General features: G+C 42.9%; 1 protein-coding gene across 4 annotated transcripts; it reads right to left on the minus strand.

Annotated features, from left to right (window-relative positions):
* Positions 1-10,195: 10,195 nt before the first annotated feature.
* Positions 10,196-17,487, minus strand: ftcdnl1 (formiminotransferase cyclodeaminase N-terminal like 1). Of its 4 annotated transcripts, XM_073473462.1 has the most exons (7): positions 16,923-17,259; positions 15,880-15,924; positions 15,685-15,803; positions 15,301-15,396; positions 14,726-14,881; positions 12,608-12,796; positions 10,196-11,613 (listed from the first exon to the last, which is right to left on the minus strand). In XM_073473462.1, the coding sequence occupies exons 3-7, from the start codon at positions 15,797-15,799 to the stop codon at positions 11,180-11,182; spliced, it is 990 nt and encodes a 329-aa protein (XP_073329563.1). In that variant the 5' UTR covers positions 15,800-15,803; positions 15,880-15,924; positions 16,923-17,259; the 3' UTR covers positions 10,196-11,179. The 4 variants fall into 4 exon arrangements, with proteins under 4 accessions (XP_073329563.1, XP_073329560.1, XP_073329561.1 ...); XM_073473459.1 differs by lacking the exon at positions 15,880-15,924 and having other exon boundaries at positions 16,923-17,487; XM_073473460.1 differs by lacking the exons at positions 15,880-15,924; positions 16,923-17,259 and adding an exon at positions 16,719-16,879.
* Between the last annotated feature and the right edge of the window lie 221 nt (positions 17,488-17,708).

The raw sequence follows: 17,708 nt of genomic DNA on the forward strand, positions 1-17,708 counted from the left end.
CAACTCTGTAGCTCCGTACTGAGCTTTTAGCCTTCTTTAACTCCCTGTTTTGGCTCCACAGCCCACAGAAATACTGAATGGTTCAGTCGGAGTTATTCATTTCAAACATTTACAGCCATTTACAGCCAACAAACATCTTACAGTAGGCTGTAAACTCATTGTACACTATGTTCCCAGCACCAACTGGCTGAGGTAACAACTAACTGCTGAACATAATGGAGCACTGAGCAGCTGAAGGACAAGATATTTTTCTTAGGAGTTTAAAAGCTCAACCAAAACAGAGCTAAAAAGGAATATGAGTGAATACTGAACTTGCATATTACACAACAAAAGGAATTTTTGTCCGTGTTTGTTGGATGTTTCTATAGACAACTTTTTGCACACACTAGCATAACAATGTGTATTTCAAGCTAGCATCCATCAGCTGGTTGTGTAGCTCTTCTGTCCCCAAAGGTCATAACACTTGTAGTATATAGAACAACATTATTAAGGTCCGTGTCCACATATTGTTTTTTATCCTGTGCTCCCAGCTTTTTGGACTGCTTCGCCTTCTTTTATGTGGGCGCCTCGAGTTTAAAATGTCACAACCTTTCAGAAAGGCGCTGATGGTGTCACCGTCCCTTTTCTTCAGGCAACAAATCATATATTAGATCAATCGGACTCGTCACTCGTCGCCCTGGTAATCCAGAAAATGGAGTAGAAGCTTGTTCTGGCTTTGTGTGTCTATCCCGAGCTTTATCAGACGGAAACTCTCATAACAGACACAGAAAAGTCCATTTGTGGGAGCAGATTGTCTGAACGCTGACTGTTGCTGGAGAGTGTTGTGCTTTCATCACCCCACGTGTCGTAAGCTTGTTATAAGCCGTGTGATCAGTCCTGTGTTAGCAGCTGTCAATCAAAACCAACATGCAGTATCATCCCGGCGTTCAGCCAACGCTTTTCTGCCCCCAAAAAATGTGGACGCAGGCCCTTAGACCGACACGTGTTGGCTTGTGGCCTTCATCAGGGTGTTGCTGGAGCTTGTTGACCTCTTTACACTTTTTCCCTCCTCCGTGCACCCTGGAAGTCAGTGAAGATGTGCCAGAAACCTCCTCTCTGCTTCCCAAAGTTGCCAAAAAGACAGCAGGCAGTTTTCCCAACAAATATTTGGACGTTTCATGGCAGAAAAAGCACAAATTCACTCAGTGAGCTAGCATGCAATATGGCAGGACCATGCAAACTGAAGCAGCCAAATGGATTCATTGATTTCATTCTTCACGCCTGATAATTTGCTAAGTGACTTCAGTGAAAAAGGTTTTTGGACTGAGGCTGATGAGAAACAAAGATGGCGGAGCATCCGTAATTTCATATTTGTGAAGCTGTTTCAGCTGATTGTTTTTAGATGGCATTAATCTGGTGGACTGCCGCAAATACCCTGATGCAAGCCCCTGTGGTTGATAAAACATGATCAGGTCCGCTCTACAGTGGCCCAATGTGCAACAAACCCCTCCAGGCTTCCCTTTCAGTGGAGAAAACATGCTGCAGTGCCAGATAGGCTGCCCTACATGCTAGAATAGGATTTGGAAGTGTTTCACCACAAATGCATCATGACTTTTTGTGTGGTGGGCTATTTTTTTTTCACCCCTGCCCCCAAACAGCCTGAATCTGCTTTCACAACCGATTAAACAACAACAACAACAACAAAAATACTGATTACTGCTTATATTTATTCATTTTGGCCACTTTGGAGTAGAAAAAACATCAAAACCACCAGCACATATACAAGCAATACATATCACATGCTAATGACGTTTACGCTAAACTGCTAGCAAAGATTATAGCAGGTGGTTCAGAGACCAACGTTAAATTTGCAAACCTTAAACACACAATATGTAATTTCTGCCGCTCTGGGTCTCTCAATCAAAACAAAACAAAACTCCAGATCCAGACCTTCTGGAGGAATAAACACTCACAATCACATCGGATTCTGCTCTCATTCAAAAGAGAGCTCAGAGATTATTTGTTAACTTTTGGGATTAAAAAGTGGATTTATCTTCACTCCTGTTTATCAGCCTGACTGCAGCAGTGATCGTGGAGGCGACCTCCACTGTCGGGTGTTTATGTTCTGTAATGTTGACTGCTGACTGCAGCTGGAGGGGAAATGTGCTTTACTTCATGAACGTAACGTTACAGAGAGGAGAGGGGAAGAAGAAGAGAGAGAACCAGAGTCTCTGCTGAGTGCTGAGCTGAGTCAGAGGTTGATTTGACGCACACAGCCTCGGTGTGCGAGGTTGCTTGCTAGCTTACGGCTAATGTACAGGAAAGTAATCTGGCTGTTTGGGAGGAATAAACACTTGTAGGGGTAAACCGATTATTGGCCTTGGATATTTCATCAACACAGACAGTTTGATAAAGCCCCTAAAACAGTATTTTGACAATCTGACAACCTACAATTGTGAATAATGAATTAATACAAATGAATAAATCTAAATTTTAAAGTTGCACTAATCAAAAATGTTAACACTAGCAACAACGTATCATGAGGCAAAACGTCGCTTTACTGGTGGTGAACACACCATTAAACAAACACCATTGCTAATGAAATTCAATCCGGCATATTTAAGGACAAGTTTAAAAATGTTTAAAAGTTAAGTTTAGTCTCGTTTGTTCGTTTCCTTCCTTCCTCGCTCTCTGATAGACACAGGTGACCAAATGAAACACATCGTTACTTGTTATAAATTACTGATTTCTCCGGTTTGAACTTTGTTGAAAACATTTGGCACAACTGAACAAAATATAAAACAAAGCTGTGGTCGTTTTCAGACATTATAATGCAGAAATCTAACATAGTGTATCTTCAACACCAAAAAATGAGCTCCAAGCAGTGAAAAAGTCATCCCTTTGGTATTCACTTCAGAAATATTGATTACAGCGCTCACTTCTTCTTGCCCATGATATCCTGACCAGTGCGGAGACTCCAGCCATAGCTCTCCATGTACTTTAACCTTTAGGCTACCGCTGACCCCTTTTATGTGGCTGCACAATGCCCATCATCCAGTCTCCCAATCGAATGCATTAGACTTTCTGCTTCAATGCACCAAACGTGGAATAGATGCAGCAACAGACAATGGTTATCCCCTCGCCCTGAGCTACTGTACATCCACTCCTGTTTAAAGGCATTTTCTACATCGAGGTCAGGTCAGCTGTGTTGCTGCGATAACACTTTTCAGATGTTGTTTCCCCTTGAATGAGACTATCGACTCCTGAGTGTCACAGTATGTTCAGGAGGTAAGTGAGGTGGATGGAGTGAAGCTCTCACGGCGGGATCAGAGGAAGACATATGAGGATTTCTGCGTAAATAATCACAACGTCCTGACCTACAAATCTCCAGATGTAAGTTGTTTGGTACAGACGTCAACAAATATCGTGTTTTTTTCAGTGAAAATGAAAATTGTGATGCAAAAATGATCATTCCCACTAATCGTTAATCTCATCGCAACCGTAGTATCTGTCAAAATACTCACATTAAGATGTTTTCGACCAAACTCAAACTGTCGTGTCAATGCAGCATTAATGTGACAGGTCAGATTCTGTTTGGTAATTTTTGCCACGAGGGACAGGGCCTAGTTGTTCACTTTTTGTTATTCACTGTAATTCACAGCTGTCACATTCGCTTCAGCTCCTCGCTGACTCTCGTTAACTCTGTCTGCTGTTTTGTGCGTACAGCCCCGTCAGTGGTGGGATGTAACTCAACGTATTTACTCGAGTACTGTATTTAGAGACAAATTCAAGGTACTTGCACTTACTTGAGTATTTCTGTTTTTTTGTAACTTTACACTACATTAAACTGACGATTTGGGAAGGTAGCCGGCCCGTCCTATAATCCCAAAGCGTCAGTTTTTGACGAGTTGGGAATGAGACTCAAAAATCAGCTTTTCTCACAAATAGCACCTTTAAAGATTACGTGCTGCATCAGAGCCGAAGTAACACATTTTTTAATTATGTTGTGATTAGCAATCGGATTAATAAAAAACAATGATTCTGATGATCAGAAACAAAATGATGAATATCGAATCTGATTCAGGTCAACAATCAGTCCAGCCATAGTTTACAGTATATACAGTATATATGTTCAAATATATGTATTATTTCCTTTTTCTTGTAATTTTTATACTTAAGTACATTTGTTGCCAGAAAATACTTTTGAGACTGAAGTACATGTAGTATATCAGATACTGCTATTCGTATTGGTGACTTTTACTTTTACCAAAGTAATATATTACACACTTTTACTCAAGTCTGACTTTTGTGTACTTTAAACAACACTAATCTCCAGATGTGTTGATGTCGACTGTTTGTGATGAACTGAAGGATGAAGTGTCTCTTTATGTGTTGAGAAAATGATCCTTCTTCAGATGAATAACTCTTTAAAAAAGCCTTTTGGATTAGCTGGAAAATGCGTCATCATAAAGATGACGACGCGCTTTTTACAAACACGTGGTTCTTACAGGACGGTCACGCTGCAAACATCTGATGAATATGATATATTTCTGTAGATTATACTACCCAAGAGTATCAAGTAGAAGTTAATGGGAAGGATCACCTGCACACAGACTTGGACTTTGGTGTATTTACTGTACTTCAAAGTGTAAAATCATGTTGCTTGTGGTAAATAAAGTAGTTAAAATGAGCTCACACAGACACAGACACATTAATATTAATCCAGAAACATGAAGAAGAAGAAAACACTGACAGGGAACATTTTACTGCACAGTCGGTACTTTTACTTCTGATAGTAGTTACATTGTTTTACTATGTAAGGTAAGTAAAGTACTGCTGCTGTTAGCACTACAACACAAAGTCGGTCCCCACTGAAATGAATGATTACAGACCGTCTGCGGGGCTTTAATGGGCTGTAAGTGGCCCTGGTGGTTGCATCAAGATGGCAAACGTGATGTGTTCCTGTTAGTGATGGTGTTTGGACCACACTGTTCAGTGACTAAGATGGAAGTTTGCAGTATTATAATAAGGCGTTCAATACATCTTAGAAGAACTGCAAACCTACAAAAGTACTATAATAAAGTATACACGATTATGGACCTGAAATTTATGAAGCATGTTGTTCTTCGCCAAAAAATGGCTTTGGTCTGGCGCCAAAAACTTCAATGTGGTGATGAGGCAGACGGTCAGTTGGTGACGTAGTTAACACGTCCAGTAACGGTCCAGTCAGACCCTCAGCTGCCCTCAATTATAAACATTAACGTTAAAAGTTATTCCTGTCTCATCGTTTGGTGTTTATCAGGGCCAAAAGTCTTCATCCAAGCTGTCTTTGATTGCATATATAAGACTTCAGGGCTCTCTGCCAGAAAGTCAGATCATGATAAAGTCTCCATATTAAGAAAAGATCGAGGTTTGCGTCCTCTGTGAGTCAGTGTTGACTTATTTTCTGTGTACAGCGTAGCTGAATAAGCACCTCCGTGATAACATCATATTTCAGTGCTGCTGGGACATCCAGGAAGGACGTTCAGCTGACAGACTGATAACATCCCCAACGTTGGCACAGTTTCCAGTTTGGGACTATTTCTGAACCATAATGGGACGTCGTGATTGGATGTTTAAACACCAGTCGGGTTCAGAAGTGCTCGTCAGATCCTGGAATAGCTCCAGGGTCCTAAAACCTGTGAGTGAGTTAGCATTTTTTCACTACACGCTCCCTCGTCTCGAGGTCAATGGGCTTTTTGACTGAGACGCCTTAAAGTGTTATTTTCTTATTAAAATACAGGACGTGTTTAATAGCTCTATATTCCAACAGTAATCACCGTTGAAGCGTCTGGTCAGTAATCCACGTGTCCCCTCGCCCTACTCACGCAGTAAAAGAGAAAAGTTATTTTCTGGTATCCCTGCACACGTTATCCAATCAGGACAGAGAAGAGGCCATAAAGAGGCGGTCCATGCAGACAGCAGGATCTTCCTGTTTACCGGCAATGGCGGAACAGGGTGAGCTACCAATTCTTGCTCTCCTGGTTCGAAAACAGAAAGGAGTTGTGCAAGTGTGGTGACGTGGAGACGAGGGAGGGGACGGCTTACTGCAAAACAGACAGGAAGTTATCTGACACGACTGCAACACTTACAGCAGCTTTAACTAACTTCTGTTAACACAAGCTTGAGAGGTTTTCACGTATTGTTCTCGGACATAAAATACATTGATTAACACCCTACGTTTGAATGAAAAAGAGTACGTGTCTTAAAAAAGATGGTTGCTAACAAGTGAAGTGAAGTTGTCTGGGACATTAAACGTCATCACGCCAAACACGGGGACTCATCAGGCCGACTTCAGTTCCAACTCTATCTGTATAACTCTTAGACTGATAGATACACAGTGAAGTGGTGACGTTGAAGCATGCATCTGTTTATAGCCTAAGATTAGCTTAGCTTCACTTCTAGCGGTTGCATTTATGCTTCAAAAATCACATCTTCATCCGTGAAGATTATCTGGCTGTATCATAATCTTGTGTTCGCCTCAGAGTTTATTTTTGGCAATAGCACAAAATCCAACTGGTCGATAGAAGCAGAGTGACGCTTACTTCTGGGTGAGCCAACAAAAATACATCATCCCTGCCTCTCTGTATCTGAAAGAAACGAGAGTTTTGGTAAGCTATCGACCTCTGAGTGACCTCTGGTTGAATCACATCCTGTCATATGTCTTGAGGTTGAACACATACTGATCTGTGACGTGTCTTATTAACCTCTTCAAGGAGCTGAGTTAAATTCAGTTATATTAACGTAAACTGAACCAAACTGACCTGAGCTGAACTGACCACACTGAGGGTGAACTGGCTGACTGAGCTGAATTTATCAGACTGGTCCAGATGGGATATCATTTCTTCATCCCTCCCAGCGTGAAGAAACACATTTTCCTCGTGTCTGTGTTTTTCCTCTGAGCAGAATGAAGCCAAATGCTTTCAAAAAACCACACGGACTTTACTAAATATTTCATTCAGGTCTCTGTCTGTGCCATCCTAGCCTACTTTCCTCTGCACTTTGGGGGAAAACGCAGTGACTTGTTGCTCACCATGATATCTCCTCGGTCATACATTATACATGGAGCTATTCTGCATAGTGCATGCACACGCAATTCTTCGTCACAGCCACACTGTTGTTCTGTTTGAAGCCTCTGGAAAGAAAATCCAAATATTTTCCTCCATGTATGTGTCCAAGAAGGAGGAACAGAAATGAGATCAACATAGCTGTAGTGATTTCTAATGTATTCATACACACAGGCACGTGCACACAAGCAAAACCCATCACCGTGACATTTGAGCGTGCGGGTCAGAGCCGAGCATCCTTACCCTGCCGGTCGCTGCGTGTATCCACGGAGACAGATGTCAGCAGAGGCAGCGGGCTGAGCGGTCTCCGCCGAGGTGTGCAGCACGCCTCGTCCGCATCACATTCACAGACCACCCGAGGGGCAGCGAGCAGCCAAGAGCCACGACTCCACAATCTGGGTCAGTGCCGCTGGAGCCATCCTGATGGGGAAGAAGGTAGACGTCACAGGCCCACATGGATCCCAGCATCCAGCCGCGCTCGCATCCTCCCCGTTTCGGATCGAGATGTAATGAATTCCACAGAGATTCAAAATCCACGAGGTGCTCACATCCACGCACGACGAGACGGAGAAATCACAATGTCTGCACGAAGCATCAGCGCCTCAGCGAAGGACTCTCCGCGTTCCTCCTCCTCCTCTCTCTGCCGCTGCCTAATTCACTGCTTTATCGCTCTATTTCTGTCTTTCTCTGATGCTCACCCATATTTCCACTTCACTGCTCTCTCTCTCTCCCTCTCTCTCCCCCTCTCCCTCTCTAATTCTCAGCTGTGTCTCAGCGCTCTGCTCAGCCTGTGCCCAGAGGATGTTGAACATGTGTTCAGGGTGGGGGTTGGGGACTGCTGACTTCATAGGTGGCACGCTTACTTCCCACACTGATAGGTTAGGGAGGATGGCACTGTGCAGCGTCTAACCGGCAGTCAGATAAAAATCTGCCTCTTTATTCCCTGTAAACGTTCCTATTTTTGAATCTGAGCCGTCACAGATGAGAGTGCTGGAGATCTGTGTGGAAGTGGAGGATCTGATTTCTAGATGTGATTTCGTGCAGGGACTGTCGAGGGCTCAGAGATGATGAGTGTTTTTGTCCTCGCTCCAACACCGCTGCCTCTTTCTAGACACACAAGACACATTTCTCTACATTATCCGACTGGAGCAGAGGGTAAAGGGAAGATGTGGGAGGCAGAGTGTGTAGGGGGAGAAAAAATGGACAAAACAGAAAAAAAAAAGGGAGAGGGGAGGGGGAGAACAGAGAAAGCAGCAAGAAAAGAGAGGAAGAAGAGAGAACAGAGAGCTTTGGAATATTTATAGAAGGCTGGAGACTGATGTAAAGAAATAAGCTCCTCTATTTCGGTGCTGTGACACACGGTCGCATCTCGGATGGTACGCTGTCAGGCTAAGTCATATCAAAGGGATCCTATGGTGCGTCTGCAGCGGCAGCATGCAGAGGAACATCCACGTCTTTATCCAAGCACAACATTTTTTGATTTAGCCGTCATCCTAAATGGATGTTGATTCAGCGATTTGCTGCCGAAAGATCCCAAAGTGCATTTTAATCAGGGACACGATGGCCTTGTGACAATCACAAGAGCCATTAGACTCTGAGCCACGTAACCAATTAGGTTACTGGGAGATGAAGACGGGGGGAAGATGGGATTTTGTGGAAAAATATGAAATTCACTGGTTTTATTTTTAGCTTATTTTCTTGGGAAGTGTAATGTGTCAAAATGAGATTTAAAAAAAAAAAATTAGTCGCGTCAAAATAGATTTTATATGCAAAAAAAACATGAGCACGAGTGTGTGTGTGTGTGAGTGTGTGTGTGGAGACGAGGATACCTCTGGGCTTATGCTGTGACCTAGATTAGGCCTTGATGCTCCCGAGCCTGGCAGGCTGAGTATATGTGTGTGTGTGTGTGTGCCATCCATAGAGTAAATGCATGTGTGTGTAGATGCAGAAGAGGGAGGAAGACAGCAGCGAGGAGGAGGAGGAGGGATGTGTGTGTGTGTGTGTGCGTTGTTGTGTATGTATGCATGAAATGAAGCTGCATGGCTGCGTCGCCTGTGTGACTAAGAGCCTCAGCTGGATGACATACAAAGAGGTGAATGTTCACGCAGTCAGAGAGCTTATCCAAAGAAGCGCGCGCACACATTGATGAAAAATCGCACAGCTTCTGCCTCAGAAGGCAACCTTATGTAAGTTTGAATGCAGGAAGATGAGAAACCGCACAACAAAATGAAAGCAGAGTAAATTCAGGCATTGAAACTGGAAGATCTTGTGAACCCGGATCGGCACCTTCTCTCTGTGTGGATTATAAACTCTGGAATCGATCACTTTCCTCACAAAAAGGACAAAATTGAGCATTTTCTAATGCAGTTTTTGGCTTTAAAGCCTCACTCTGACCCTGCTTTTGTGCCTCAGCCATATAGCTCAAGTTATAATACCTAATGACTCATATCTATACCTCCTTACTCCATGAATGTGCCGCTATTCAATGCATTATACTCCCCTTATGTAAGAAATGAGTGGAATCATCTCGCCCCAGTTAATTCCTGACCTGTCCTCTGGCCAAACTTGTCCCCGTGTTATTAAATGGTTAATCCCGTGCGTCACGAGCTTACACTAAATGATAAACAACTACGACTGGGTTGTAAGCGAGGTCCACTCTAACATGTTCGTGGAAACGCAGCCAAAACGCTTGATGTCTTCTCGAAGATTCAGGCCATGACTCGAGATAAAAATAGCAGTCTCACACACAGATGGTGACTCTCCCACAGAGTCATGCACGGTGAGGCTGATGGTGGAGAATGATGGGAAAAGACTCATCAGCAGGGACTCATCAGTAAACACAAGTGTCCCATTTGCTCCAAACAGGAAATGGCAACACACACAGACGAAAATTTAAATTCCACTCTGGAGGGACGACACGCTGGGTTTTTTATACTTTCTGTCTTGGTTGAGAAGAGAAGAAACTCAGAGATAAAAAACAAATCTCTTTCACTGCAAGTGTCAGATTAATAATGCACCGAGGAGACAGGTGTGTTATATAGAGGACGTGGAAAGATCTGCTTCAGTTTAAGTCGATCTCCCCTCATGAAAATAACACCAGGATGAAAATATTGTGTTGATAAATTCTTTATTTAACCTAATAACTGTAGTAAAACACAATTAGTCATCAAATATTACATGAAATCTCTACAAATGTAGTTATTCCTGACCTCAGTCAGTGTTAGCGATAGTAAATTAGGCTAACAAGTCTTGGATTTCTCCACATACTGCAAGAAGTGTGTGTGTGTGTGTGGTGTTTTATATGTATATTTATTTACGTCTTTATGTTTTATTTTCCTTTCCAAAGCCAAAAATCATCAAACTAAATTGTGAGACGGTTCAACAGAATGTTTTCAAAGCCAAATAGCATATTATTAGCTAACTGCACTATTGTTGTGTGTTTTATGTGTTTATTTGTCTATTTATGTTTGATTTGCCTTTCCAAAGCCTAAAATAGTCAAACTACATTATAAGAAATGGGTTCAGAAGTGTGTTTCTCTGATCGAACATAAGCTGCAAACGTTGCAGGTTACATAATGTCCCCGTTGAGCTCCAGAACATTTACTGTGTGGGAGCGAAGATGCTCTGTATTAGAGTTTAGCTAACGTTAGCTGCTTGTTGTCCTGTTTAACAACAGCCATCAGGTAAGCCAAACACACTGGTTGGTCTTTTAGCCTTGCATCTAAAATGTAAATATACTGTTTGAATATATTTAACCAACATAACAATCACTGTTAGTTAAGCTAACTTCAGCTAACTACAACTAGTAAAATCATCTAGCGGCAGTTTGCTAGAAATGAGAAACACGTTTTTGCGTTGTTATTGGTTTATTCTGGCTTTTGTGTATCGATTAAAAAATTAAGAATTGTGAGTGATGAATTTGTCATTGTCACATTAAAGTATTCGTGCTGCACATGGATGGATAGCTTGACACGGGGGCAGCAGTGGTAACAGAGGATGGCACAGCTTAACAAATGTCATTGTAATTAAAGTGACATGAACACAGATGATGTACTTTTACTTGAGGTTTCACTGGTTAAGGCAATAAATCATTTTCACATTCGGATCCTTCGCCGCTCTCTCCAGAACTCAGCGATCCCTCGGGACAGTGCTAACTCTGCCAGGCCCCTGCACTCGTGGGGGGTGAACCCCACCAGCGCGGTCCCCTTCGTGTGGACGCCCTCCCTCCCTGCCAGCTCTGCGACCCTCGTGGTGATGAGCGACGCTGGAACGTGACAGTACGGCTGTCCACCGATGCTGAAAGACGGCCACGGTTCACCTGCAGCGTGACCAGGCGGGCTCCCCTTCACGCTTTCCACGTTACAGGCGATTTCCACAGCGCCCTCATGTGGCAGAGCCAGAACCTGCACCCCGGGTAGTCCCCCCGGAGCGGACTCCCTGATGGCTGCGGCGATGCTGCGTCCCATGGAGATGTCCTGGGTGTCGATAGTGACGTTGCAGTTCATGACGTACGGACTGGCCCCAACACCTGCAGGACAACCAACACAGCGATATTACACAGACTAAGAATGAAGGCCCTCTCCAGTGAAGCAAACGTTTGTACCTTGTGTAAAAATGAAAGGTGTTGTTTTTATAGTTGAGGCTCCAGTTGGTGGTGAAATTTGAATTTATTCCATTTTTACAAAGGATTTCTCTCTGTAAACCCGTCAAAAGACAAAACAGCAGGTCCAGAAAGACAGTATTGCTCTTTGATTGTGATGGATTGAGATGGTTCATGTCTTAAAAAGAAAACTCTTGATGACGGACATTTTTTTGCATGTTTAAGATATTTACAGCACTAAATAACAGAGTGGACAGGGATAATAGAAAGCAGATCAGACCAGCGGCTGCTTTTAAAGAACTGGTTCAGATTTTTTTCAAGTCGGTCCTAATAAAATATTCACATGCACCATATGTACACAGAACAAGTCCGTAATGGCCTTGTAGTGCTCCCTCCCTCGTGCACTGCTGTGACTCCACTGTGAGAAACTGGAGGACGAAAAGTTCAACCGAAGCGAATATGAACCCTCAGAAGTCTGTTTGTCCAAACAGTATGTAGGTTAAGTGGAAGGGAAGGAAGCATCACAGTCTGTATGGACGAGATTAATCATTAAAGCAGCTGATACTGTAGAAACATGGCGGGCAAAGACAAAGGACTCAGTCTCTCTGTGAGTAAACAGTACAAGGCTCCTTCTAAGGTAACAATAACAGTGACTCTTCAGGTGATTAAACACTCATGAAAACATAATTATGGATACTGTATTTCTGATAATAGATCCTTTAAATCCCACACGCTGGACCTTTAAAAGGTCAAAGGAGAGGAGAGAGGTGGCCTGTGGTTGAGCTGTAACAAACACAGACACAAAGTCACCTGTGTTGTATAATCCTCACACAGAGACGGTCTAACCTTCCTTTCAGGCTTCAAAACATTTATCCACAGAAGCGTCTGGCATATCAACTCTATCTTCCTCAGCTCTGCTCACCTGTGACGCCGAACTGTTTCTGTGGCTGCGGCCCGACGTCGGGCCTGATCTGCTGCAAGTCCGCCGTCTTCTTGAACCAGCCCATCTCCTTCCTCCTCTGAGCCAGCCCCCGCTGAAGGGGGGAGTCCGCCCAGCCGAACAAGAAGGCGCTGGTGCCCCGGACCCGCTCTGTGAGTCCCTGAGCCACAGCTGAGCCCCACAAACAACACACACACACGTTAGTTAAAGCAGCAAACGAGGCTCGAGTCATCACATGCACACAAATCCAGAAACACGAGAGCAATGTGAGCCTGACAGACTAAACACACCTGAGGGGTTTGATTCAGACAGAGGGGAAAAATATGGACACATGGAGCATTTTATTACACGCATGCATAAATACAGTTCTCGTTAGTGAGTTCGCTGATTATTATTCTGCAGTCACACCACGCAGATTAGCATACAGAGTGCACACGGGCCACATGCTGCGTTACTGCTCATTATCGGCAAAACACGTGGCTGCCAAGTCATGTTGTTAACTCTGAGACTAATCAACAGCACAGGAAGCTCAAGATGTAACACAATCAGCCTGAGACTCAGTCCAATAGACGCTGTGGACGAGCTCGTTACAGTATATTTACATATACAGTCTGTCAGGAGAGATGAAGGCAGGAGGTGCTGCAGCTATCGTTCACTGTCATTGTCGATCAATCCGGCGATTATTTTCACGATTTATCGATTAGAGAATGGAGAAAAATGTCGATCAGAGTTTCCCAAAGACTAAGATGACGTCCTCAAATGTTTTTATTTTGTTCAGAGCCCAAAGATATTCAGTTTACTGTCATAGAGGAGGAAAGAAAGCAGACCCTGAGTAGGGCCCAGCCGTGCATCGTGATGTCCTGGAAGCTTTTTGTTATCAGTACACAGACTATATAATTAAATATTTATGACATTTTATATGAAAGATTAAATGCGTTGACGTCTTTGTTTAGATCACATTTCACCTGCTGGTGCAATATGACTTTGGAGAAATACCTTGATGTTAATCACTGTCTTTCTTTCAACCTACAAATGAGCAAATTATTCAAATGATTACACAGATTTGTGTGTTGTGACACGCTGATGTTGAGACGATTGAATAGATGCTGAAAACAGATTTTAGATGTTCAGACCGGAAATCATCCAGGTTTCAACTAAAAATCTACGTTGAAATCCCGGTTTGTGCTCACTGGGACGGGAGGCGTTTTTATGCATATTTCTTACATTTTATAACTTAAAATGTAAATTACAGCTGCTTACTGCAAAGGAAACATTTCAAGTCACAGTCTGCGTGCTGTCCTCCAGTCTGTCTGTGTGCCCACACTGGATATTAATTATATTTGAGCCACTGAGTCGAGTCAAAACATGTTCGTCTCCGTCCTGAGCAGGCGCTGCACTGAATACAAAACAAGAGACACGAGTAATGACTGTGCCCTGAAAGCTAATAGACCATATTCACACACATATTTCCTCTCATGTCACGCTCAGGGTGAGAAGCTCACATACTGGGATAATGAATGTTAAGCTGCAAATAGTTATCAGCTTACCACTTTCTGACTGATCAGCAACTGGAGAGATGATGGATAGTGACTATCTGGAGGGACACGCGGCCATATTTCAGGGTAAAACTACATATTCAATAACCTGTTAGCTAACGTTAGCGTTCACCACCTCCTAGCTGACATTACCGTTTCACTTCCAGGTTGAAATAAATGTGCATTAACAATTTATAATTTAATTCACGCCTTTGCTGTCATATAGTGTAACACTATCAAACAGGAACGTTAGCGAGGAAGTGGTTGAATGCTAACGTTAGCAGTTGTCTAACGTTAGCCAACAGGTTATCACATATGTTGTTTTTCCTTGAATTATGTCCCAATGTCCCTCCAGATTTTCAGTCTCTATTGTCTTTTCAGTTGATGATCAATCATGAAGCGGTGAAATGATAAAATTTGTCAGATTTCTTACGTTCAGACTTGCAAACTTGAACGCAGCAGTACGACCCCCGAGTGAGAAAATGGCCGTTGTGGATCAACTTAGTCGACGGGGACATTCAGTATTTCTAGTTGCACTCACACACATGCACAAGTAACATCTCACCCCGAGCCTCTTTAGCGCAGTCCTCCACTCCCACCTCCTCCCCCAGGGGGTAGATGGGTATGAGGTCGACGGCACCCATACATGGGTGAACCCCCATGTGAGCACGCATGTCGATCAGCCCACAGGCTTTCTCACATGCAGACAGAACCGCCTCCCCTGAAACAAAATGCATATATTTATAGTTTTGTGTAACCTTCAGAAAAAAACTCAAAGGATTTGGTAAATTTAAGCAAATTAATCCAATTTATTTGTGTTTGGGTGCGAGTGTAGGACACACGCCCGCCAGCTTTGTCTGCATTGTCAGAACGTTGTGTTCGGGACGAGCGCTCAACCAGATAAACTTTTCTCTGTGATCTTTGCCAGAAAAATGTTCATCCTGAATTTTTTGTGTTTAAATCCCTGACAAAGCTTATTAAAGGATTTTTTTTCCTCTCAGAGGATTGGAGAGCAGGGGACAGGAACTGAATCCCTGCGGTAGAGGCAAAGCTGCAGCAAGTAGCTGACTCGACGCTTCCCTCAGGAGAATGAATGAAAAACACATTTCACTACAAATGTGTGAAAGCTGCAGGACTCACTGATGGAGTCGATGCTCGCCACGATGGTGATGACAGAGCGGTTGTAGTCACGGTCGTTAAAGATGTTCAGCACTGCCGTCCCCTCTCGTCTCACCCCTGATGCAGAATGATTACAAACAGGAGAATATAAAACATTTCAAATGATGTTTTAGATAAAGATTCTCCTCAGTTTACATCTATGAGGCATCATAAAACTCCTAGAAACCACGTTTAGCAGCATCATGGAGGACAGATGTGGAAGTGCAAGTGTTTTATAAAGTACACAAGAGTCATACTTGAGTCAAAGTGAAGATATTGTGTTCAACATTTGAACAAATAAATGTTTTTCTTACAACTTTTCTCCAGACGACTTTAATTTAAGGTGCGATACAAAGTCAGACTTGCCTTCCGTGTTGTATAAAGCAGCCTTGGCCACAGTCTCCACCAGGTCTTTCCTGCGAGCCTCAGAAACGTTGAGAAGACAAGCCACCAGTCTTCTGCCCGAAGAACATGAGGCCATGTTTCTGCAACAGCGATAATAATTCTGAGTCTGCTGAACGACATGTCAGCACTCGTGTACAATATTCAAGATAAACCCACATTTATCTGGACAGAAATGAAGCCAAGATGACACATTTCTTCACCCTGGTGCAAGAGAGGAAATGTTGAAGTGAGACTATTTTAACTTTTGAGATTAAAAGTTTAATTAATAACCAATAAATGACAGTACATGTCAGTAATTTATGGCGGCTAATGTGAGCCACTGTTAGCAAACTTCAGATAGATATTGCCATTTTCATTCGGGTCCTTCCAAACCAACTCACACAGGCCCTCCCGGCTCATGCAAAGGATTAGTAAACACTTAGAGTACTCCTAACCAATAATTTATTTTTCACTTGATCACAGCGATAGGATTAACCAAGGTCCCATGAATTTGACAAAAGTCATGACACGACTTTTTTCGTGGAAATCCATAATATAAAAAAGTTCTGAGTTCTGGGTGAGTTGGAGGGGAATGACCCATTTAACGGTATCTCACAGTTGTCTCTTGTGGCCATCGTGCCAGCTGTTCAACGACGGTTACGCCGGCTCACTTTTGAGAACAAACCCTTTTTCTCCCTTTTTGTTTTTGTTGGAGCTTTAAATCAGCATCTGTGCCTCCTGTTTGGCTATTTGGCATTAAGTGGAGTAGTTATTCAATGAACGCACGGTTACAATAAGCTACAAACTGCTGATTGTCAACTGTTTCAACGTCAGACTTTAATAATGATGCCATCTACAGTTAGTTTGTGGAGCTGCCTTAGACAACAGGAACAATCAAATAACAAGAAATACTACTAATAATAATAATCTGCAAAGTTCAACATGATGACAAGGATATATGTAACATCTGCAGGAGAAATCTCTGAAATACCTGACTGGAAGGAGTCTCCTCTTACCTAGACTGCTCCTCACAGCTCAATAATTCAACAGTTTAATAGTTTATAAAGTCCTGTGCAGCATGTGGCTTTCTCCATATCAGTGCTGACTGCTGACTGAACATGTTCAAAGTCCAGACTGGAGTAAACTCTCTCCTTGTATCTGTGGCATGCAGTCAAAAACATGTGATAGTGGCTAAACTGTTGGTCCATAAAGTGTCATACTTGCGTTATAATGACAGTTCTGTCAGCAGCATCATGTGCACCTCATTCTCTGGTGCTGTACCAGCTGATTTCTGCACGTAAAAACCCAACAGATCACTAACTTTAATGCAGCTGCTGTCAAAACATCCACGTTTAAATCCACAGGGAGACTTTAGCATGTGTGGCTACAGAAGAGAGTGCTCAGTGCAAGATGGTTCACTCCCGTAAACCTTTGTCTGTTCTTGAGGAAGCTAAATTTGGTATCCAGTAAACTTTTTTTTGTACAATCTTTGTTGGCTCTGTTCCGATTGTATGTATTATGTGTGTGTGTGCAAGGAGGCCTACTGAATAAGCATAATATGTTTTGTTATTATTTATTATGTGATTGTTTAGACGAGAATTCATTAATGTATGTATTTATTTCCTGCCTTTTTTTCTATAATGTGAGAAATATTTATATTCTCCAGATAAATCACAAATGTAGTTCTCCCTGAATGTGTCTCTCTGTTTTAATTTAGCCATATTTTTAATGTCCCGAGCCGAAAGCTGACCAAACTGTGTGTTGTTGTCCGACTAGTCAAAACCGGAAGTACAGAGGAGTGCATCATCCCACTACCGAGTATCTCTGGAGGACATGCGCAGTAGAGCTCCTGGCTAGCTCCGCAGCGGCTAGCAGCTAGCAGCCCGGTGGGTGTGTTTGTGATGAACAGCGCCTCTCCGCGGATAAAACAAGACCCAAAAACTGACAGAAATTAATTAAAACTGTCAGAATTTCTTATTAAACTGCGACGATGTGAGGCAGACGAC

Source organism: Pagrus major, chromosome 9 (assembly GCF_040436345.1).
Source record: "Pagrus major chromosome 9, Pma_NU_1.0".
NCBI classification, from domain to species: Eukaryota; Metazoa; Chordata; class Actinopteri; order Spariformes; family Sparidae; genus Pagrus; species Pagrus major.